The sequence below is a fragment of the Nanorana parkeri genome, unplaced genomic scaffold (genome assembly GCF_000935625.1).
Source record: "Nanorana parkeri isolate BGI_ZX_2015 unplaced genomic scaffold, ASM93562v1 scaffold660, whole genome shotgun sequence".
NCBI lineage: Eukaryota > Metazoa > Chordata > Amphibia > Anura > Dicroglossidae > Nanorana > Nanorana parkeri.
The window spans coordinates 265,702-283,801 of NW_017306928.1; the positions used below are offsets into that span (position 1 = coordinate 265,702).

General features: G+C 41.9%; 1 protein-coding gene across 3 annotated transcripts in view; it reads left to right on the forward strand.

Moving 5' to 3' along the window:
• LOC108792575 (regulator of G-protein signaling 8-like) overlaps positions 1-18,100 on the forward strand; it is a 39,678-nt gene that overhangs the window by 16,565 nt on the left and 5,013 nt on the right. Inside the window, exons 2-4 of one of the 3 annotated variants that reach the window (XM_018563378.1) lie at positions 5,387-5,494; positions 11,615-11,721; positions 12,534-12,700. In XM_018563378.1, coding sequence (XP_018418880.1) covers positions 5,387-5,494; positions 11,615-11,721; positions 12,534-12,700 — 382 coding nt within the window. The remainder of the gene's footprint in view (positions 1-5,386; positions 5,495-11,614; positions 11,722-12,533; positions 12,701-18,100) is intronic. The other 2 variants (XM_018563381.1, XM_018563379.1) reach the window with 2 other exon arrangements.

Genomic DNA, 18,100 nt, shown 5'->3' on the forward strand with positions numbered 1-18,100 from the left:
ATATATAGTATATACTGTACATATTTAAAATGCAGCCATATTTAGTAAGGAAGATGAAAACAAGGACAATCTGCAGAATACATTAGCCCAAATCAGCCAGACGTCATTTACTGTTGTTAGTGAAAGATAGTTTGCTAATTGTTAAGTATAGGTTCCTGTCCTTTGCACATGAACTTTGCCTTTTTACATAGGACCGATGATGTGTTATTACGAGCTGTCATAAGTCAAAATTTTTTTTGCAGTATTAGTAGTTCCTTAATTACACCTATTCACACAGCACAATGGAACAAACACATTCAATGTATTGTGTTTCCCGTGGTTTTTAAAACAAATATTCGCTGAAGCAGTCACAATTTATTCTCTGCATGTACATGCTGAAAACAGGTAGATAATCAAGGTCAGGCTCACTCTATGCAGAACTAGGAAATGCCCTTTTCCATTACGATTAATTTGGAGCATAGACAAAACACAGCCAGTTTGAGAAGTAGGCACATGGAACATTTACTTTGTCACCTTCTGCCTACACACAATACACTCAGCAGTTCTGTGGGTTCAGCCATGATACATGACAATGAAAACTGCATCATAAGAACAAAAACATTGTCAGCGTATGCTGCCTCCACCAATGTGGGTGATTAGAATTGATTAAAGGGGTTTTCTTTCTTAGCTGTATATTTACTTAATCCTGCCTCAAACCTGTTGGTAATTAAAAGGTAAAGATTCAATGTGAAGCAGGAATACACATGTTTGCTGTAACTTTCCCTGATTAACTTGTAGAATCCCTCAAACTAATCCACCATCAGAGCCCCTCAAACTAATCCACCGTCAGAGCCCCTAAAAATGATCCACCATCAGAGCCCCTCAAACTCATTCACCATCAGAGCCCCCAAAAATCATTCACCATCAGAGCCCCTCAAACTCATTCACCATCAGAGCCCCTAAAAATCATTCACCATCAGAGTCCCTCAAACTCATCCACCATCAGAGCCCCTCAAACTAATCCACCTTCAGAGCCCCTCAAACTCATCCACCATCAGAGCCCCTAAAAATAATTCACCATCAGAGCCCCTTGAACTGATCCACCATCAGAGCCCCTGTAACTCATCCACCATCAGAGCCCCTGTAACTCATCCACCATCAGAGCCCCTCAAAATAATTCACCATCAGAGCCCCACAAACTCATCCACCATCAGAGCCCCTCAAACTCATCCACCATCAGAGCCCCTCAAACTCATCCACCATCAGAGCCCCTTGAACTGTTCCACCATCAGAGCCCCTGTAACTCATCCACCATCAGAGTTCCTCAAACTGATCCGCCATCAGATTCCCTCAAACTGATCCACCATCAGAGTCCTCAAACTGATCCACCATCAGAGTCCTCAAACTGATCCACCATCAGAGTCCTTCACACTGTTCCACCAGCAGAGCTTCTTAGCCCCCGATGTAATAGCAATAAAGTTGTGTGTCAAAAAAAAAAAGTAATACAAAAATTAAAGAATCCTAAAAAAAATAAAGCATACAAATTTTTTTAAAAAGAAAACAATTTGTTTAAGTCCCAGTCCACCACATACACACTCAGATATGCGTCGGGTGCGCCTACGTGTGAAAACGCCAATTGCGCCTATAGTGCCGCACATGTTACATATCGCCGCAAATGTCGGAGTGAGAGCAATAATTTTAGGGCCATCAATCACCGATAACACTAAACTGATGAGCAGTAAAAGCGCTTTAATCATCGCCTATGGGCATTTTTTGCGATTTTTGCGGGTGCACGCAATTTTAAGGCTTGACATGTTTGGTGTCTATTTACCCGACGTGACCCTGACTTTTATGTTTTACCAAAAATATGGGTAATAATAAATGTTTTATAACATAGTGTAGGGAAACTTTTTTTTCTTTTACATTTACGGTACTTTTTTCATTATATAGTAAAAAAAATAACCCCCGAGGTGATTATATAACTCCAAAAGAAAGCTCTATCTGTCCCCAAAAAATGTTAACATAAATTGCAAGGCCAATAGTCCGGTCATGCTGACTGGTGAAATTTTTGACTGACTGGTGAGACACCCTAAAATTTTTCAAGCCCTGGGTATGGCATTAGTTAGACCTATTTTTAATAGTAACTCTCAAACAACCAGAAACTCAATTTATCCAGAATCTACCAATCCCCCATGGATAACGGGGAGTTTACTGTAGTTGCACAATTACTGTATGTACAGTTTTCCTAGCACGCCACGTACCAAGGTTGTAAAACTGGGTCCAGGCTTTTGTTTTGTTTTAACTTCTGTGTTAGAGGGGTCAAAGTTATCTGTAAACTCAATTAACAAAATATTAATGGCAAAACATTTTTTTCTGCATTTGACTGTCATCTAATCGCACTGTCCCCATCACATGTTTATTTAATTTGGACATGATTATGTATTTGTACATTACCTCCCACACAATGGGTAGATTTCTGTATGTAATACAGCACTCTACAATCTCCCAACTGTGTCTGTGTGTATAATTATCATTATAAAAATGCAAGAGAAGCCTAATGCTGTTATGGGAATGTCGGTGAAAATGTTCAGCCATTCATAATATTTGGGCAGTTGTCCATAACTGAATCAAAACCTTGGAACATGTAAACATTAATCTGATTTCTTCAAGCGGAACTGAATTCTGTTAGCTGTGCCAAAAAAAAGGCAGGCAGGGGGCAAAGGTCTAGTCACCATTATTGGCTGTAGTCTCACTGCAGCTGATATTTTCCCATTACTAACTTACCATGCCTTGCTCTGATCTGTGTTGCTGTTTGAAGGAGGGCATCTTGGTAGAGGCAGGACTTTGCTACCCCATGTCACAGACTCCAGCAAGTACAACAGTGAACAGCAAAATAGTGACATCATCTAATCTCATAAGACCAGCAGTCAGAGATAGCAGTGTCTTAGATCTCACACTGCAGATATACAGCTATGGGGCGGTAGGCACAGGAGTGCCTGGGCACACTCATATACCAAAAGCGCACTGATATTTTTTAGTAGGAATTCCAGACAAAATGTAATTTTTTTTCAGTGCACTATTTATATGCAATTATCCTTTTTATATTTGTCGCTATAACACTGTAAATATTCACTTCTTGAGGTCAGTTACACGTTTATTGCTTCCAGGGACCAGTGATAGTTGGAAGCAATCACACAAATTTGCAACTGTTTGTATCTACTGCAGGTCACAGCAAATCATGCTTAGTGTTCTTTATTCCCAGGCTTAGGCACCTATTGATAATCCACCGGATGGTGTATGTCATTCAAGTTCCACATAGAGCAGAATAATCAACAATTACATGGAATATTTCCAGATAATACTTGATATCACTTTCTGTTCTTGCAAGGTCAGAATGTCACCCAATAGCATCTGAATATAATATTTCTTCATTAGCCCCCTCCTAAATATGATCTCCTGTTATATACCTTTGTCTCCATGAAAGATTTGTTTTCTTCTCGTGGCTGGCAAGTGTACCTGTTGATTTAGGCAAAATAAATGTTTATATATAAAAATCCCTTAGATTACCAATGATAAAAAAAATATTTTATTGCAATAAAATATATATTCCAGTTAACAATAATATAAGTGATCCCATTTCTCTTTGAAACTCTTATTCATGTATATATAATCATTAATTTCCATTTCTGTATTTTCCTTTATGAATCAATGAGTTCCTTTCTGGAAATATTGAAGTTGTGGAATTTGGAATTTGCCTCCCCATGGAGACACAACACTGACTCATTAAACATGCATTGGTGACGTGTAATGGTTTATCCTCTCAGGAGCGCCGTGTCTAATCAGTCTAGTAGTCAATAGCAGTAAATAGTAAGGGCCTGTAATCTCTGTCTGCTTCTTTTTTCTTTCCTATCCTCTCATTTCATGTACACGTGTTTAATTCACACTAAGTAGACATGGCCATTCTATGAACAAACAAGCATCCAGTGGATATACATGAATGACAATTAGGACTTCTTGAGGTCTTTGTCAGGTGATAAGCTAAAAATTATAAGGGTTCATAGTACCAAACCCTCCTTCTTTTTTTGGAGAGACAGTCCCTCTTTTGAACCCAAATCCCCTCCCCCAAACCAATTTCACTCACAGCTGTCTATATATATGACATTTCATGTATAAATCTGTATATAAAAATCCATTACTACTATTTAAAGAGTGTAAAGAGAAACATTCCTAAAAACAGAAAAATAATGCAGCCACTGCTGCCATATACTATATTTTTGTTGGGTTTAGTGGGTTTAGATATGCTCTGTCAAATGTTGCCCTGAACTACGCAAAAGTAAACAAATGTGTTTATAATAAAAAATAATTAGTTTAAATGAGAAGTAGTGTAGATTGTAAGCTCTTGCAAAGCTCTCTTGTAGTTGCTTTTTATTTCTCTTTTGAAGCCCTCAGTGGATGTACATACAATTAAACACCACAGAGAACAAAAAAAGTGTATGAGAATACCCATATAAAATAGCACTAGGGTGTGTCTCATGGTCCATCTCCCAAAGAGATAGGGCTCCATCCATGACCCCCTTGGGCGCAAGGCTCCAGACAGGAGCAGAGCGCTCTTGTCCATCTAGCCGAAGCCAGGTTGACCTTTTCCTTTAGGTCAGCCGAAGTTGACCATCGAGTACAAGGTCAGGGGCTCTCCCAAAGAGAGGCCTCCAGTGCAGGAAGGAACCTGATGGCCACACATCCTTCCCCTATCCTTGCGTTTACCTGCAATATGCTGCTTGCTGCGTTAACGCAACCCATTGATTTGATAACATGGGGTTTTTCAGATTGTTGGAATATATTTATGCTAGGAAATACCAAATATTTCCTTTTCAATTATGAAAAAGGAAAAAGACTTGTGTGCCACATTCACCCACTGGATGAGTCATGTAGAAACTTATAGAGGACCCTGGCAATACACACAACACTGAGCCAAGTTTGAATGGAAGCCAACTAATCTCCCAATAATCTCCCAGATTCTTCTGAGTAAATCTACCACTAATCTCTTCAAAGTTCATAAACGTTTTCAGTTAGGTATTGTCAATTGCTGGAACCTTTGTAGGGGTGGCAGTGGTGGGAGCTGTTGGAGACCAGGGTGTGCCTAGTACAGAATGGTGATGGAGGGTTGGCAATTCTTTCTGCCAGGTTTACTTTACTCTAGTTTGTAATTAGTAAACAGCATGTTGTACGAAACCGCACATTTATCATTGTTATTGTCATTGTGTTGTCATTACTGTATAAACATTTGATTTGATTCAACATTTACTGATCTATCTACAGTATTGTCCATAAACAAAGTGGTGTTCAGGTCTATTATCTGCATCAGTGTGTGTTTGCACTGACTTTTTGACTATCGTCTTGTCATTCCCAGCAGGAGCCGAGGAATCCGCACTCACCTGAGTTGTCTATCACAGAAATCAGATTCTCTAAGTGACTTCTCCACTCTACAGTATGACACTAAGCCCAATCAGGCTCTTAAGTAAGTTGCAACCTCTTTGATATACAGTATGCATACATACTATTTTTGTGCTCTACAAAAGGAGTGGAATCAAGCATGTTGGTTTTCCAGAGGTATCAGTTATTCTCATAATTTGACTGCGGGTGAAGACCTGCAACCAGCTCTTGTTCTGTTGAGTAGGGAAGTCATGGGGTCAGGACATGCTTTTCGCCACAAATCCTCATTTCCCGTGCGTAAAATTAATGATGGATGTGGACATTGTTGTCAGGGAGGGATTGAGTGCAGACAGTCTTCATAGGAATCAGTGCCAAATTATTTGTAAAATCAGTGATTCACATTTTTTAACTGTATTAAAGTGAACTGTGCCAGTGACTGTGTTTTGGCTGTTTATTAATATACTAAATGATTCTAAGAGCCCTTTCACACGAGTGGTCCTTTCAGGTCCGCCTGGCAGTTTTTCAGGCAGATCTGATCACAAGCCCAGTGTTAGTCTATGAGCAGCCCGATCTAAATGGACACGCCTCCATTTTCATCCGATTACCCCCGACTCTGGCCAGGTCTGGAAAATCAAATGGAACAGAGTTAAATTTTGGCATACCTGATCATGATGGATTGGGGGTAATCGGGGGACATGTGTCCATGCATGGATCCCCTGCTGATCGGAATGGAAGGTGAAAGGGGCCTTAGACTTAAATGTCCCCACTGAACAATGGAGTATCTAGATGCCGGGCAGACAGTAACAAATGTGATACATTTGGGAAGATGCCTGGGCGAATCTTCTCAGCTGATGGGTTGTAAAAAAGCAGCAAATCTTCTTATGGGTCATAGGTGAATCAGATCCCCTCAGATCTGGTTAACATGTAACCCCAGCCCTGGTTTCAGGTTGTGTTGAAAATATGTCAGGTTCTAGTATTACTAAAGCCTAAAGTATAACTGAAGGCACAACTTTTTTTTATGGTTTGGTTAGAGTGGTTAGATGATAGAACCACTGTCATGTCTGTATTGCTGTCTTTGTACCCGTTAGGGAGAGCCACCCTCTCTAATTGTCCTGATCACTGGGAATTAAAATGAGGGTAAATCCAAAATTCTGAGTTGCCACCAAAACATGAATAAAGGGGAAATCTTCCAATGGTGGACACTTGTACCGACGACTACTATCTAAGAAGGAATGTCCCTCACATTGGAAACATATCCTCGAGCTTCCTGTTGAGTCTACAGGACAGAAAGTGAAGGGAAATAGGACATGAGACACAGATGGCAATAAAAAAAAAAAAAAAAAAATTGACAGCGACTTTAATCATCCCCAACTCTATCCAAAATGAAAGAAAGTTTATGCTTCATATATACTTTAAAGAACCATACACATTTTAGGGTCTATTCACAAAGCTGCCGAAGGATCTGGCCGTAGCTTCGGCCGATCCTTCGGCTAGCTTCAGCACCAGGACCCCTTCGGTTCAGGAGAACCGAGGGGGTGCTGTACGGGCTATTCACAAAAGCCCGTATAGCCCGCGAAAGCAGCCGAACCATTAGCCGAACCCAACGACCGAGACATCAGCCGAGCATTCCGGCGAACACACCCGATCTTAGACGAACCTAGGCAAAGCAGCTTCCCCCATCCCACATCACTTAGATTGACATTGGTAAGGATTGAAATAGGAGCAGAGAAGCTGCACAATTTGAATTGTCTGTAATAGCTCATCCCATCAGACATCAACTGCCTACAAGTGCATCCTTCCTTGTAAAGTGACAGGTGCACAGCTTTGAGAAAATTGTACTATCCCCTTGCTTACTGCAGTAGCATTAAGGTTATAGCTAGGCCCATTTGCCCAAGGCTCCTGCATAGGATGCCTTGTGACTAAGGTATTTAAAGAAAACCTGCTGTGAGAAAGTAAGAAGGCTGCTATTACTGTCCCCCAGCGCAGCCATCAGAAATTTTGGGGCCCCTTACACGGCTTTAGACTGGGTCCCCCCCTCTCCGCTAGACAAAGGGCTTAGTGACCCGCTGGACGCAGGGCTTAGGGACGCGCTGGACACAGGACCCACCTGAGAGTGAACCTGCAGAGCCCACCATAGATGCTGCACAGCCCATCTGAGACTGTCTATGGTGGGCTCTGAAGGGGTCTCAGGTGGGCTGGTCAGGGCTGCATACCCCCCCTCCCTCCTTCCTAGCTCCTCATACCTGAACACATGGCCTCGTCTGCTGCCGGACCGGCCAGAAGTGACGTCACTTCCGGCCAGTCCGACATCAGACGAGCAGCGTCGCTGATGGGGCCTTAGCTTGTCTCAAAGCCGCTGGAGCGGCAATGCTGGGGCCCTGCGCTGCTAGGGCCATGTCTCTGCCTCCTTGCCCTTCACCGTCCGCCAATAGTCATGTAAGGGACCCGGGTGGGCCCCCCAGGCTGCCCGGGCCCCTTACATGAGTATCAGCCGTACCCCCCTGATGGCTGCCCTGCTGTCCCCCCACCCCTCTCATAAAAATACTAGCTAACTGGATGTTATTCTGGTCCATTGGTTATGAACACTTACTATTCTCTTATTTTCCTGATCTTCATGCTTGTTCTTTCTAGGTCAGTTAATCAGAACATAACAGAGAGAGAGCCAAGTAACGAGCATTTTCTGACATAGGTCAGCCTTCATATTTCTCTCAGTACAGGCTTTCTTTAGGAAAGTCCTTTTGTCTTTTCAGAGTCTACTTACTGGGTAACAGACATTGTTCAGTTTAAGCTTGATACACTCCAGCAGTATAGCAAATGCATTGAATGTGACTGAGCCCATGGTCCCTGGAGCTACACCGAGGCCCTGATTCAAGACTGGCTGCCTTATGCTCATTCACTAGAGATTCAACAAGATGCAGATGGGGGCCACGTTATACAAAATTTGACATATGAGCTAAAAGCAATGTTATGCAATAGGATTTCACTTTTTATTAGTTCAGAGTTATCAGTACAATAAACATGATGGCTATTTGGCTGCTTTGTGTATTCTTCATTAAAATGACTGAAAATGATCAGAAACTAGAGGAGTGTAAGCAGAAATTAAGATGCATCAGTTGGGTATGAAATGGGGCGTACACTTTGCATATGGCAGTAATATAGAGGAATACAATCTTTGCATTTGTGAATTTGCAATGTGTGATTCACCAATTCTCAAGCATACTATCTCATACTAGGCCAATATTTTAATTCTTGCAATTAAATACATGATTATGGATCATTAATAAATAGTGAATTTTGCAAAATAGAGAGGAGCAGCTAAGAAATTGAGTAATATTATTTCATTCTTTTTAACATCTGCAGGCTTGATGTATATATTAAGCATCATTAAGCAGCATACCTGGAAGGGTTACACTTACATATAACCTAGCATGCATTCACTTAGCATATAAACATATATCTAACTTTAGGATCATTTCCATTGCCATGTTCGATTTGCACCACGTCATTGACATCTTGATTCCTCCACTGGGCAGGGATAGTGTTCCAAGCCAAGGTTGAGTGCTGGTGGGCCGAACACAGCGCTGAATGCTTTGTTTCTGCATCCGGCACCGTGGAGACTAAGCCTTAGTGACATTTTCATATATTACACTAATCTATTTAAAATAATAATACTTTTATTACATTGTTTATGCATATAAATGTTTTAAGTGATTCCCAAAACTCACAAATTACATTTCTGCAGTAATCTGTTTTTTATTAATTATATGCCATGAAAGTGTATTGCATTACTCCTGGGATAGTGCAGATCATTAAGCTTTTCACATCATTTAACCTTCATCTTAATGTGCTAATACTGTAGTTTCACAGACACATCTGTCAGTGGATGACTCATAATACAGTATTGTGTGTGGGCCACACACAATACTGTACAATGCAGTGTTGTTTTCACTGCATATGCAGCAAGCAACAACCAACACTACAAAGGAGCAAGAATATTGCTATAAGAACATTAGATCAATTTTTGTAGAAAAGTCACAAAGACTACACTTCAAAGTGAACCTGTTGAAAGTGATAGTTTCTCATTACCACTGGCCACCACAGATGCTTATATTTACAATTCACACCTCTCTATGCCACATTGGGAGCAAAGAGACGAAGCCATGAGTAACCTCCAAGTCCCTTTCCCTGCTCCCATGTGCCTGCGCTGTGTGCCTTAGCAGCCATTGACCTGTACCAGCTCTATTACATGGTAGGAAAGGGAGTCAGTTACTTGCTCCTTACTCCCCCTTATCCCATACATATGTTACTTTAATTCAACAGAGCGGCAGGGGAGGTAAGGAAAGTATAAACAGCTTGAATTAAAGTAAACCTGTGGTTTGCCCTGTCAGGATATCAGGTTATCTACAGACATTGAGGGTTCTGGTCAATGGATCATGGAAGATCTGACTGCCAAACGATCATTCTAATGAAAAATTGTTGCCAGGGCATATTCAGCAAACGAAAGCTTTGCTCCAGTTATTACCCATTGGGCACCACCATCTTACCTTTCAAATAGCATAGAGATAGCGAAGCCGGCCTTTAATCTCAACCCCTCATGTCACATACCATTTCTCTCTATAGGCAGTAGACATACATCGGCAGCTAGTGGAAATCATTAGCGATGGAGATGAGGGTTGAGGTTAGAGATGGAGATGAGGGTTGAGGTTAGAGATGGAGATGAGGGTTGAGGTTAGAGATGGAGATGAGGGTTGATATCAGAGATGGAGATGAGGGTTGATATTAGAGATGGAGATGAGGGTTGAGATTAGAGTAGGACCAGCAGGCCCATAAATATGTATGTTTTGCTTTATAATCCCTTTTCCCTTGCTCATATTTGGTTTATTAAAGTAAATCTAAACTCAACCACAAAAAATCACATAAGCATTTACCGGTACGTGTAATTCCAAAAGTAGTATTCAACCTTTGCTAAAATAAAATACATGGTGATCTTGCCTTAAAGATCTTTGTTCAGGTACTTCCTGTTATTGTGTGACAAATGTCTCCCAGTTGTGCTCCTGCACCCCCGGGGAAGCCTTCCCAACACTCATTAAACACACATGGTCTATCATTGTCATCATCATGGAGCTGGTCCTGAGCAATGATGTGCAGCTGATGCTGGAGTGAGGGAGCATAGACAAAAAGTAAGGCCCCTTTCGCACGGTCCGATAAGGAGGGGAACCCCTCCTGTTTGGAACAGATTTCACCGTTGTGACATCCATGTCTGTGCAATTTTTTTCCTCCATCTTGCGAATGGGGAAAAAACTGACATTAGCGAACCTATGTTAGTCTATGGGAAGCCATATCTAAACAGACAGGCGTCCGTTTACATTCCGGTTCCCCCTAATCCGACATGATCAGTCTGGCGAAATGTGTCTCTGATCTGTTTGGTTTTCTGGACCTGGCTGGAGTCGGGCGTATCCGGATGTAAATGGATGCCCGTCCATTTAGATCCGGCTGCCCATAAACTAACAACGGTTGTTTTTGATAAACAGTGGAGGGAATTTATGAACACTGGAGCAGACAAAATCTGGAGCAGTTGCCCAGGGCAACCAATCGGCTTCTCTCTTCAGTTTGCTCAGTTAAGATTTGAAAATGAGGAAGAAGCTGATTGGTTGCTGTGCACAGCTGCTCTAGATTTTGTCTGCTCCAGTTTTCATGAATTCCCCTCAGTGTGATTAAAAACAAAATGTCTTCTAGTTAAAGTTTAAGTCTGACTCTGAAATTAGCTGTGCAAACACAGACTGGTTGTCAGAGGAGGTGCTCCCATAGATACATAAAGAATGCAATTTGTATCTGGAAGCATATTTCCTAATAATGTCTCAGGACAGCTGATCTCAGAACTGGGTTCAGACCTCACAGTGCCCTACTTGAGGGGTATTAAGTTGGGTCTGAAACTGGAGCAAGTAGAAAATATCCTTCATAAAAACCAACCTCTTCATATGAGAATGGCTAGGTATAACTGGAAACTAAACAAGGCCCGTGATCCCTGGGAAGCCTAGATCTGAGACTGATGCACAGATGGGATGTTATATAGATTCGGTACACATTATGGACCTGGGCCAAGGGAAACTGACCTCAACCCACTCCCGAGTGTGAAATTATTATTCTACTTCTGTTCTTGTGTCCAATAGACAGTTCAGCCTTATTAATGTTCCCTGTGTTCTAGAACCAGCAAAACAAGGATTATGTATATCTTTCGCTCCCACAGACGACTGACCGTAGAGGAAGCTAGACGATGGGCCCGATCATTTGATCTACTCCTGTCTCATAAATGTGAGTATACCAAAGTACATAAACATACCTGGAATCTGTTTAAGACTTTGCTGCATAAATTTGTATGTTGAATGAGCTACTTTTGATGGGCAGCTCCAGCCAAATGTCAATTGCATGTTTTCATACATCAACAAAGACATGACACACAGCATCAGGATGTGGCATGCCCTTGTTTATAAACACAGCCCTATCAAACAACAAACTTTTTTTCTGAATTATTTCACTTAACAGTGCCACATGGCAAAATTAGGGACCAATTTCAGTGATTTTTGGAAGTATTCCTGAGCCCATGCAGTGATTTCCATCACAGAATCACAGAATTCTGCCTGTTTTTAATGTAGTGCCGCCTGAGGATTATCCAATATTGCGTTTCCCTTGTGCACAGAGATTTCTCCAGATTCTCTGACTCTTTTGATGATATCTTGTACTGTAGATGATGATATATTTAAAGTCTTTGCAATTTTACATTAAGGAACATTATTCTGAAATTGTTCATCAGTTTTTGGATACAGCTTTTTACAGATTGGTGAACCCCTGCCCCCAACAATTTAAAATTTACCTTATTTTTTTTCTTAAAATTGTACATTTTCCCAATTTAAATATTTGATATGTTTTCTATTTTCTATTGTGAATAAAATATGGGTTTATGAGGTTTGCAAATCATTGCATTTTGTTTTCATGTAGATTTTACACAGTTTCCCAATTTTTCTGGAACTGGGGTTGTATTATTAATGATGTTAGGGACTGTTTATGTTATAGCTGTTGAATGAAATGAAGTAGTGCGGAGTTTGACCTAAGTCTTTTTACCTTAGATGGCCGCTCTGCATTCCGTACCTTCCTGCAGACAGAATTCAGTGAGGAGAATCTGGAGTTCTGGATGGCCTGCGAAGAATACAGGAAAACCCGCTCCGTGAACAAACTGCCAGCAAAGGCTCGTCGTATCTTCCAAGAATTCATTGACGTTCAGGCTCCCAGAGAAGTAAGCTGAAGTAATCTTCACTATTCACTAATGACACAATAAATCTGTGATTTCAAGGATCTAATTGCTTAAGGATAAAGTCCAATACTGTATATAGTAATTAAAAGGATTCAATGTAGGAAAAAAAAGGACCAGCTGCCGCTGGGATGGCTAGGGTGCATATACCCCATCCTTGTTTTGATACCCCAGAGAGCATACTTCTAAATCCAGAGGTTCTTAGTCAGAGGGTCAACCATTTCTGTCCAAGAGATAAACAGCCAGGATTGTAGCAGGGAGGTGCTGAGCTCCTACTGATTACTTTAGAGCAATTTTTCTCAACCTTATTTATGTATGTAGCACTTTAAAAAAAATAGTGTTAGCTCTAGTAAGGATCTTCTAATCTCTAGTACCCTTTAACATGAGACTACTTACTATCAATATCACATAACTGTCCTTAAAGCCAAACTGAATTTATAGAACTGGATATGCAGATAAATAGATAATGTGCTAGCATCCTCTATTTTTATAGTCATACTTTCACTTGCAGTAGTTGAGCAGGGAGTCTAAATATAACAGTCCAATAGGCACCAACATTAGATCCACTGCACTCAGTATTAAGCACACAGTAACAGAACTGGTCTGACATTCCCTCTTTCTGGTCTGACACGCCCCCTCCCCTTCGCCACAGTACAAGTCTGTGTAAGGACATTTGTCCAGAGGGGTGTGGCTGTTACTCTGCTATGCCAGAAGAAAACACTTGAGAGAAAAGCAGGAAGGGACATTTTCACTTAGAGAAAGAGTATTTTAAAGCATTTGCAAGCAACAATCTGTCAGGATACAAGCATATGAAGAATAGTGAGATTTTAGTTACGTTTAAAGCCTATCTCTGGGGTAAAAAACCCTTGCCAACCCTGCACTGAAAGGGTTAACTGCTCCTCTATTTTTAGAGGACCTGTGTAGAACTTTTTTTACTTACCTGATTCTCCCTGTTTTGGCAGTAAGCCCCTCATCCCATCTCCCCACATCTCTTGGAGTGGGGATTAGGCAAGTAAAAGTGCTTTACGGAATTCCCCTACACACAAATGGGCAGTTATCCCTTGCAGTGCAGAGGCAGCCATACTGCGAGGGTAGTTTTTTTTCTGGAGATAGGATTTAAATGTTTGCCAAATACCCCATATAATGTTTTAATATGTCAAAACACTTATTACATTTTATATTACGGTACTTTCCTAAGTAAAATAAATTCACTATAAAAAGCAGAAGCTCCCTCAAAACCCAATGGGAAGAATTACCTGGGGTACAAGTACTAAAGAAAGATATTGAGTAGTAGAATAACCCACAGGGGACACTAAATATTTAAAATAATGTATACTTCTGGTTTAGTTTAGGAAACAATGGTGGTAGTTGCAGTAGTTGGTAGTTGCAGTGAGGTACAGTTTTTAAACAACCTTGAAACAAATAGTAAGAATTTTTCAGCTTGAGTGATAACACGATCCTTAGTTCACAAAACAATGCTTGGGGGTCAATTTATAGCCTATGTACTGTATATTTGAATCTCTGTGAACGTTCACACAAAGCATGAATCAAGCAAAGAACATTGAAAGAACCCAAAGAACTGTAGTTTCTGGTTGCTTGAGAGTTAATAGTAACTAGCTAGCTTCCCCAGCAGGCAGGTGAATGTAAACAGCCGGGAGCAATAGCCAGACTGCTATTGGCTATTTCAAATTGCAATAGCCAATAGCAGGCTGGCTATTGCACCCGCCCACTGAGCAAAGGAGCGGACACAGAAAGAGACAGTTCTCTCTCAGGTCCACTCCTATGTGCACTGGGCAGCAGAAATACCCAGAGATGACACCATTGGGTGTTAAAACAGATATTTGCTTAAAAAGCAAATTATTTGATTAAAAAATTGAATTGCATGTTGATCAAAAGGGGGGTGTACAGATTAATGTGAGAGGGGCATTATTATATGCATACACTACGCTTCAGCTTTAAGACAGGTTTACTGCTGTACTGCAGGGATGTGTGGTCAGGAGAGGCAGTGGAGGCAGTGCCTCACCTAGTACTATGGAGGAAAAAGCTGACAGCTTTTTCTCCATTCAGATCGGCTTCTAGCAGGTTACACAGCAGGGTAACTCCCCATCATGGACGGAGCGCTGCCTTATTAATTACAGGCGACGCTGAATCTGGCTTTTGACAGCTAAGTTAGGTTACACAGCAGCGGACTTCCCCACTACTTTGTGTAACCTAACTTAGTGTGGCAAGAGCTGCAAACAGCCTCGACCTGCTGTTAGAGGCTTGAGCTCTGTGGATGGCTTGGACCATTGTTAAAGCGCCATTGGTCCATGCTGTCCAATCAAAAAAAACAAAAAACAGTGAGGACATTGATCTCGATGCCTCAACGGTGACGAGCAAGTGAGGGACAGGGAAGGTTGGGGGCGGGCAGGGGAAATGCCTCACCAAGAATGCAAGAATGGACTCCACTGCACATCACTGCTGTACTGAGAGTAAATTGTAGGCTAAAACATGCTAGCCACCTCTATTTTCAGCCTAAATCACACAAATGGAACAAGCATGTAGTAAGTGAAGTCAATGTGATATCAGAACTCCTTATCTGCATACTTGTTCTAAATCAGTGACTGAGAAAGTATTCAAACCACTTGATCAGTGTGACAGCCAGGCAATTAGCGTTTTCAGAAGTTGGAGTCAGCCAGAGGCGTAACTAGAACCCTCAGGGCCCCGGTGCAAGAAAACCATAAAGGGCCCCCCCCGGAAAAAAACATGATTTTGATACCTTTTTTCCCCCCAATATATAATGTGCGGAATGTCCCGGGAGGGGTGCAGAATGCCCCGGGAGGGGTGCGAAGGGCCTCAGGAGGGGTGCGGAATGCACCGGGAGGGGTGCGGAATGCCCCGGGAGGGGTCCGGAGGGCCTCAGGAGGGGTACAGAGGGTGTCATGAGGGGTGCGGAATGTCCCAGGAGGGGTGCGGAAGGTCTTAGGAGGGGTGCAGTGGGTGTCAGGAGGGGCGCGGAGGGTGTCAGGAGACGCTGCGACCCTGGTAGTTCCGCCAGTGGAGTCAGCAATGTTAGCCTACGTATTTCACATTTTCTGCATCATGTGCTTCCTGTCTTTCCACTTTCCAATCAACACACACACAGTTATATTGTAACTTTGCACACTGTTACTTGTGGCAAGTACAGTGTTCTACTCTGTCCTCCCATATTAGCACAAAGCTCCCACAGACAAATATAGAATTATATGCACTCTGATCAAAATAATTCCTGAGGCACATTTTCTTCCCATAAGGTCAGAGGATGCCTTTATTCAGCTATACCACTAGCAGTGATTCAGGCACTGTATAGGTCAATCTAATGAACTCACATGAATCATAAATCATAAACTTTCAACTCAGTTCTTTAATTTATAGACGCTGAAAGTTTTATAATGGCCTGGGATTTATTCTTCAAACTGGGAGATTAACCATCAGAAACTGAGCTGAGCTTTTGCTCCTGGAAGAAGAAATGCCATCTGAATATGTATTAGTGGTACTTGATGTGCTGAATCAATTAAATATACATTACTAAGTCTGCTATTTATACTGATGCTCTCATTTTCTGAACGAGAATAGTAAAATATAAATGGGAAAAGTAAAATATTTGTAACAAGCTGATTGGAGATTCCAGTTCAGGCACACCGAATAAGTCAGAAAAATGGCTTACGCATCTATAATAAAGAGGGCTCAATCCCTGAATGCTGGGCAGACAAAAATAACTCTTCACCAGTTTTGACTGTGGTCTCCCTGTAGCTGATCTTTTCCCCATTATTCACTTATGATGCCTTGTTCTGCACTGTGCCTACATGTGGAGGTGGCCATCTTGGTAAAGGAGCAGTGTTTTGGCTCCCCATGTCAGAATGGCCCCTCTGATGACTGGTGGGGGAATACTCAAGAAGCAGTAAGAAAGGTTGAGAAAGCACAGATCTACTGAATAAACAAAGCAGGTGCAGGGAGATTCTTTCACTGCTGGTCCTCGTGTACAGCTTCCTGTCCAGCAAGGAGAACAGTGAACCACACAATAGTGGCATAAATCTCACTCCAAATCTTGTGCGAGGCAGCGGTGCCTTAGATCAGTGGTCCCCAACCCCCGGACCCGCGGACCGGTACCGGTCCGTGGATCAAATGGTACCGGGCCGCCCAAGGAACATTAAATTATTTCCATTTTATTTACTGTGGTGTATTTCTCTCGGGTTTGTCCGACTTTCCAGGACGAGAGGTTAACCGGGAGCTGAGAGACGTCACCTAAAGCCGCACCAATACTGCGCATGCGCGAAATATCGTGATGTCGGGCGGTTTTAGGTGACGTCTGGAGCTGAGCGGCTGCAAGCGGCAGTGGCGTTGTAGCTTTGGTAAAGAGAAGGTGTGTATCACTCTTCTCTCTGTTCACCGGTACTTTCTCATGTTTAACAGTGCTTGGTGTATGTGTATATTGTGTTTGCTCAAATTTAACCCACAAATTAGCAAAAACAGACGTCGTTAGAAAGTTTCCTTGGGAAAAAGAAAAGGCCCAGTGAAGAGACAAAAGAAGGGCCTTCAACATAAAAGAAACATGTAACTTTTAACAGACAATACCATGAGTCCTACTTGAAATATGGATTTATCGGGACAGGTGATTCCAATCTAAAATATAAACAATCAACGTCCCCCCCTCAGCGGGCCACGGTAAAATTATCAAACGTTGACCGGTCCGTGGCGATAAAAAGGTTGGGGAGCACTGCCTTAGATGATCTCACATTGCATATACACAGTTAATATGTTACAGAACCAGAATGACTAGGCAGTCACATGTCAGGATGTCTGCTGCTTCTCAGGTGGAATTCATGACAATAGGTACCTTTTTCAGAGTACTGCTTTGGCACAATTGATATTTCTAGATGTTTTCTATAAATATAACATTGTCCCTTTTTGAGTTCAAATCCAATTTAAGGCCCCCATGTATGGACAGATTTTTGCAAGGGATACAACCAATTTGAAAATAGCTTAGTAATAATGGGCATCATAGGGGTTAAAGTTATATAGCCACAATGGTTTTGGATCCAATAGAGAATGCCTAAAACCCCCTTTTGTCCAGGTGACAACCGTAACATTTTGGATAATGAATAATTTTCTCTCCAAGTGATAATATTCACCCAGAATTGCTTTCCCGACTAGCTCAAGATTGGCTGGTAGGTAGCCTGTGCATCTAAACTTAGGGAATCCTTAACCACTTGCCGTCCGGCCGTTGCAAAAAAACGGACGGACGGCGGACTCACATTGGCGGGTTGCCGTTACTAGACGGCATTTTTTTTCTGCGCGTGCGCAAGGGCAGACAAAACCCGTCCAATGTAAACAGCCGTTACTGGCTGTTTCACATAAACACGATCG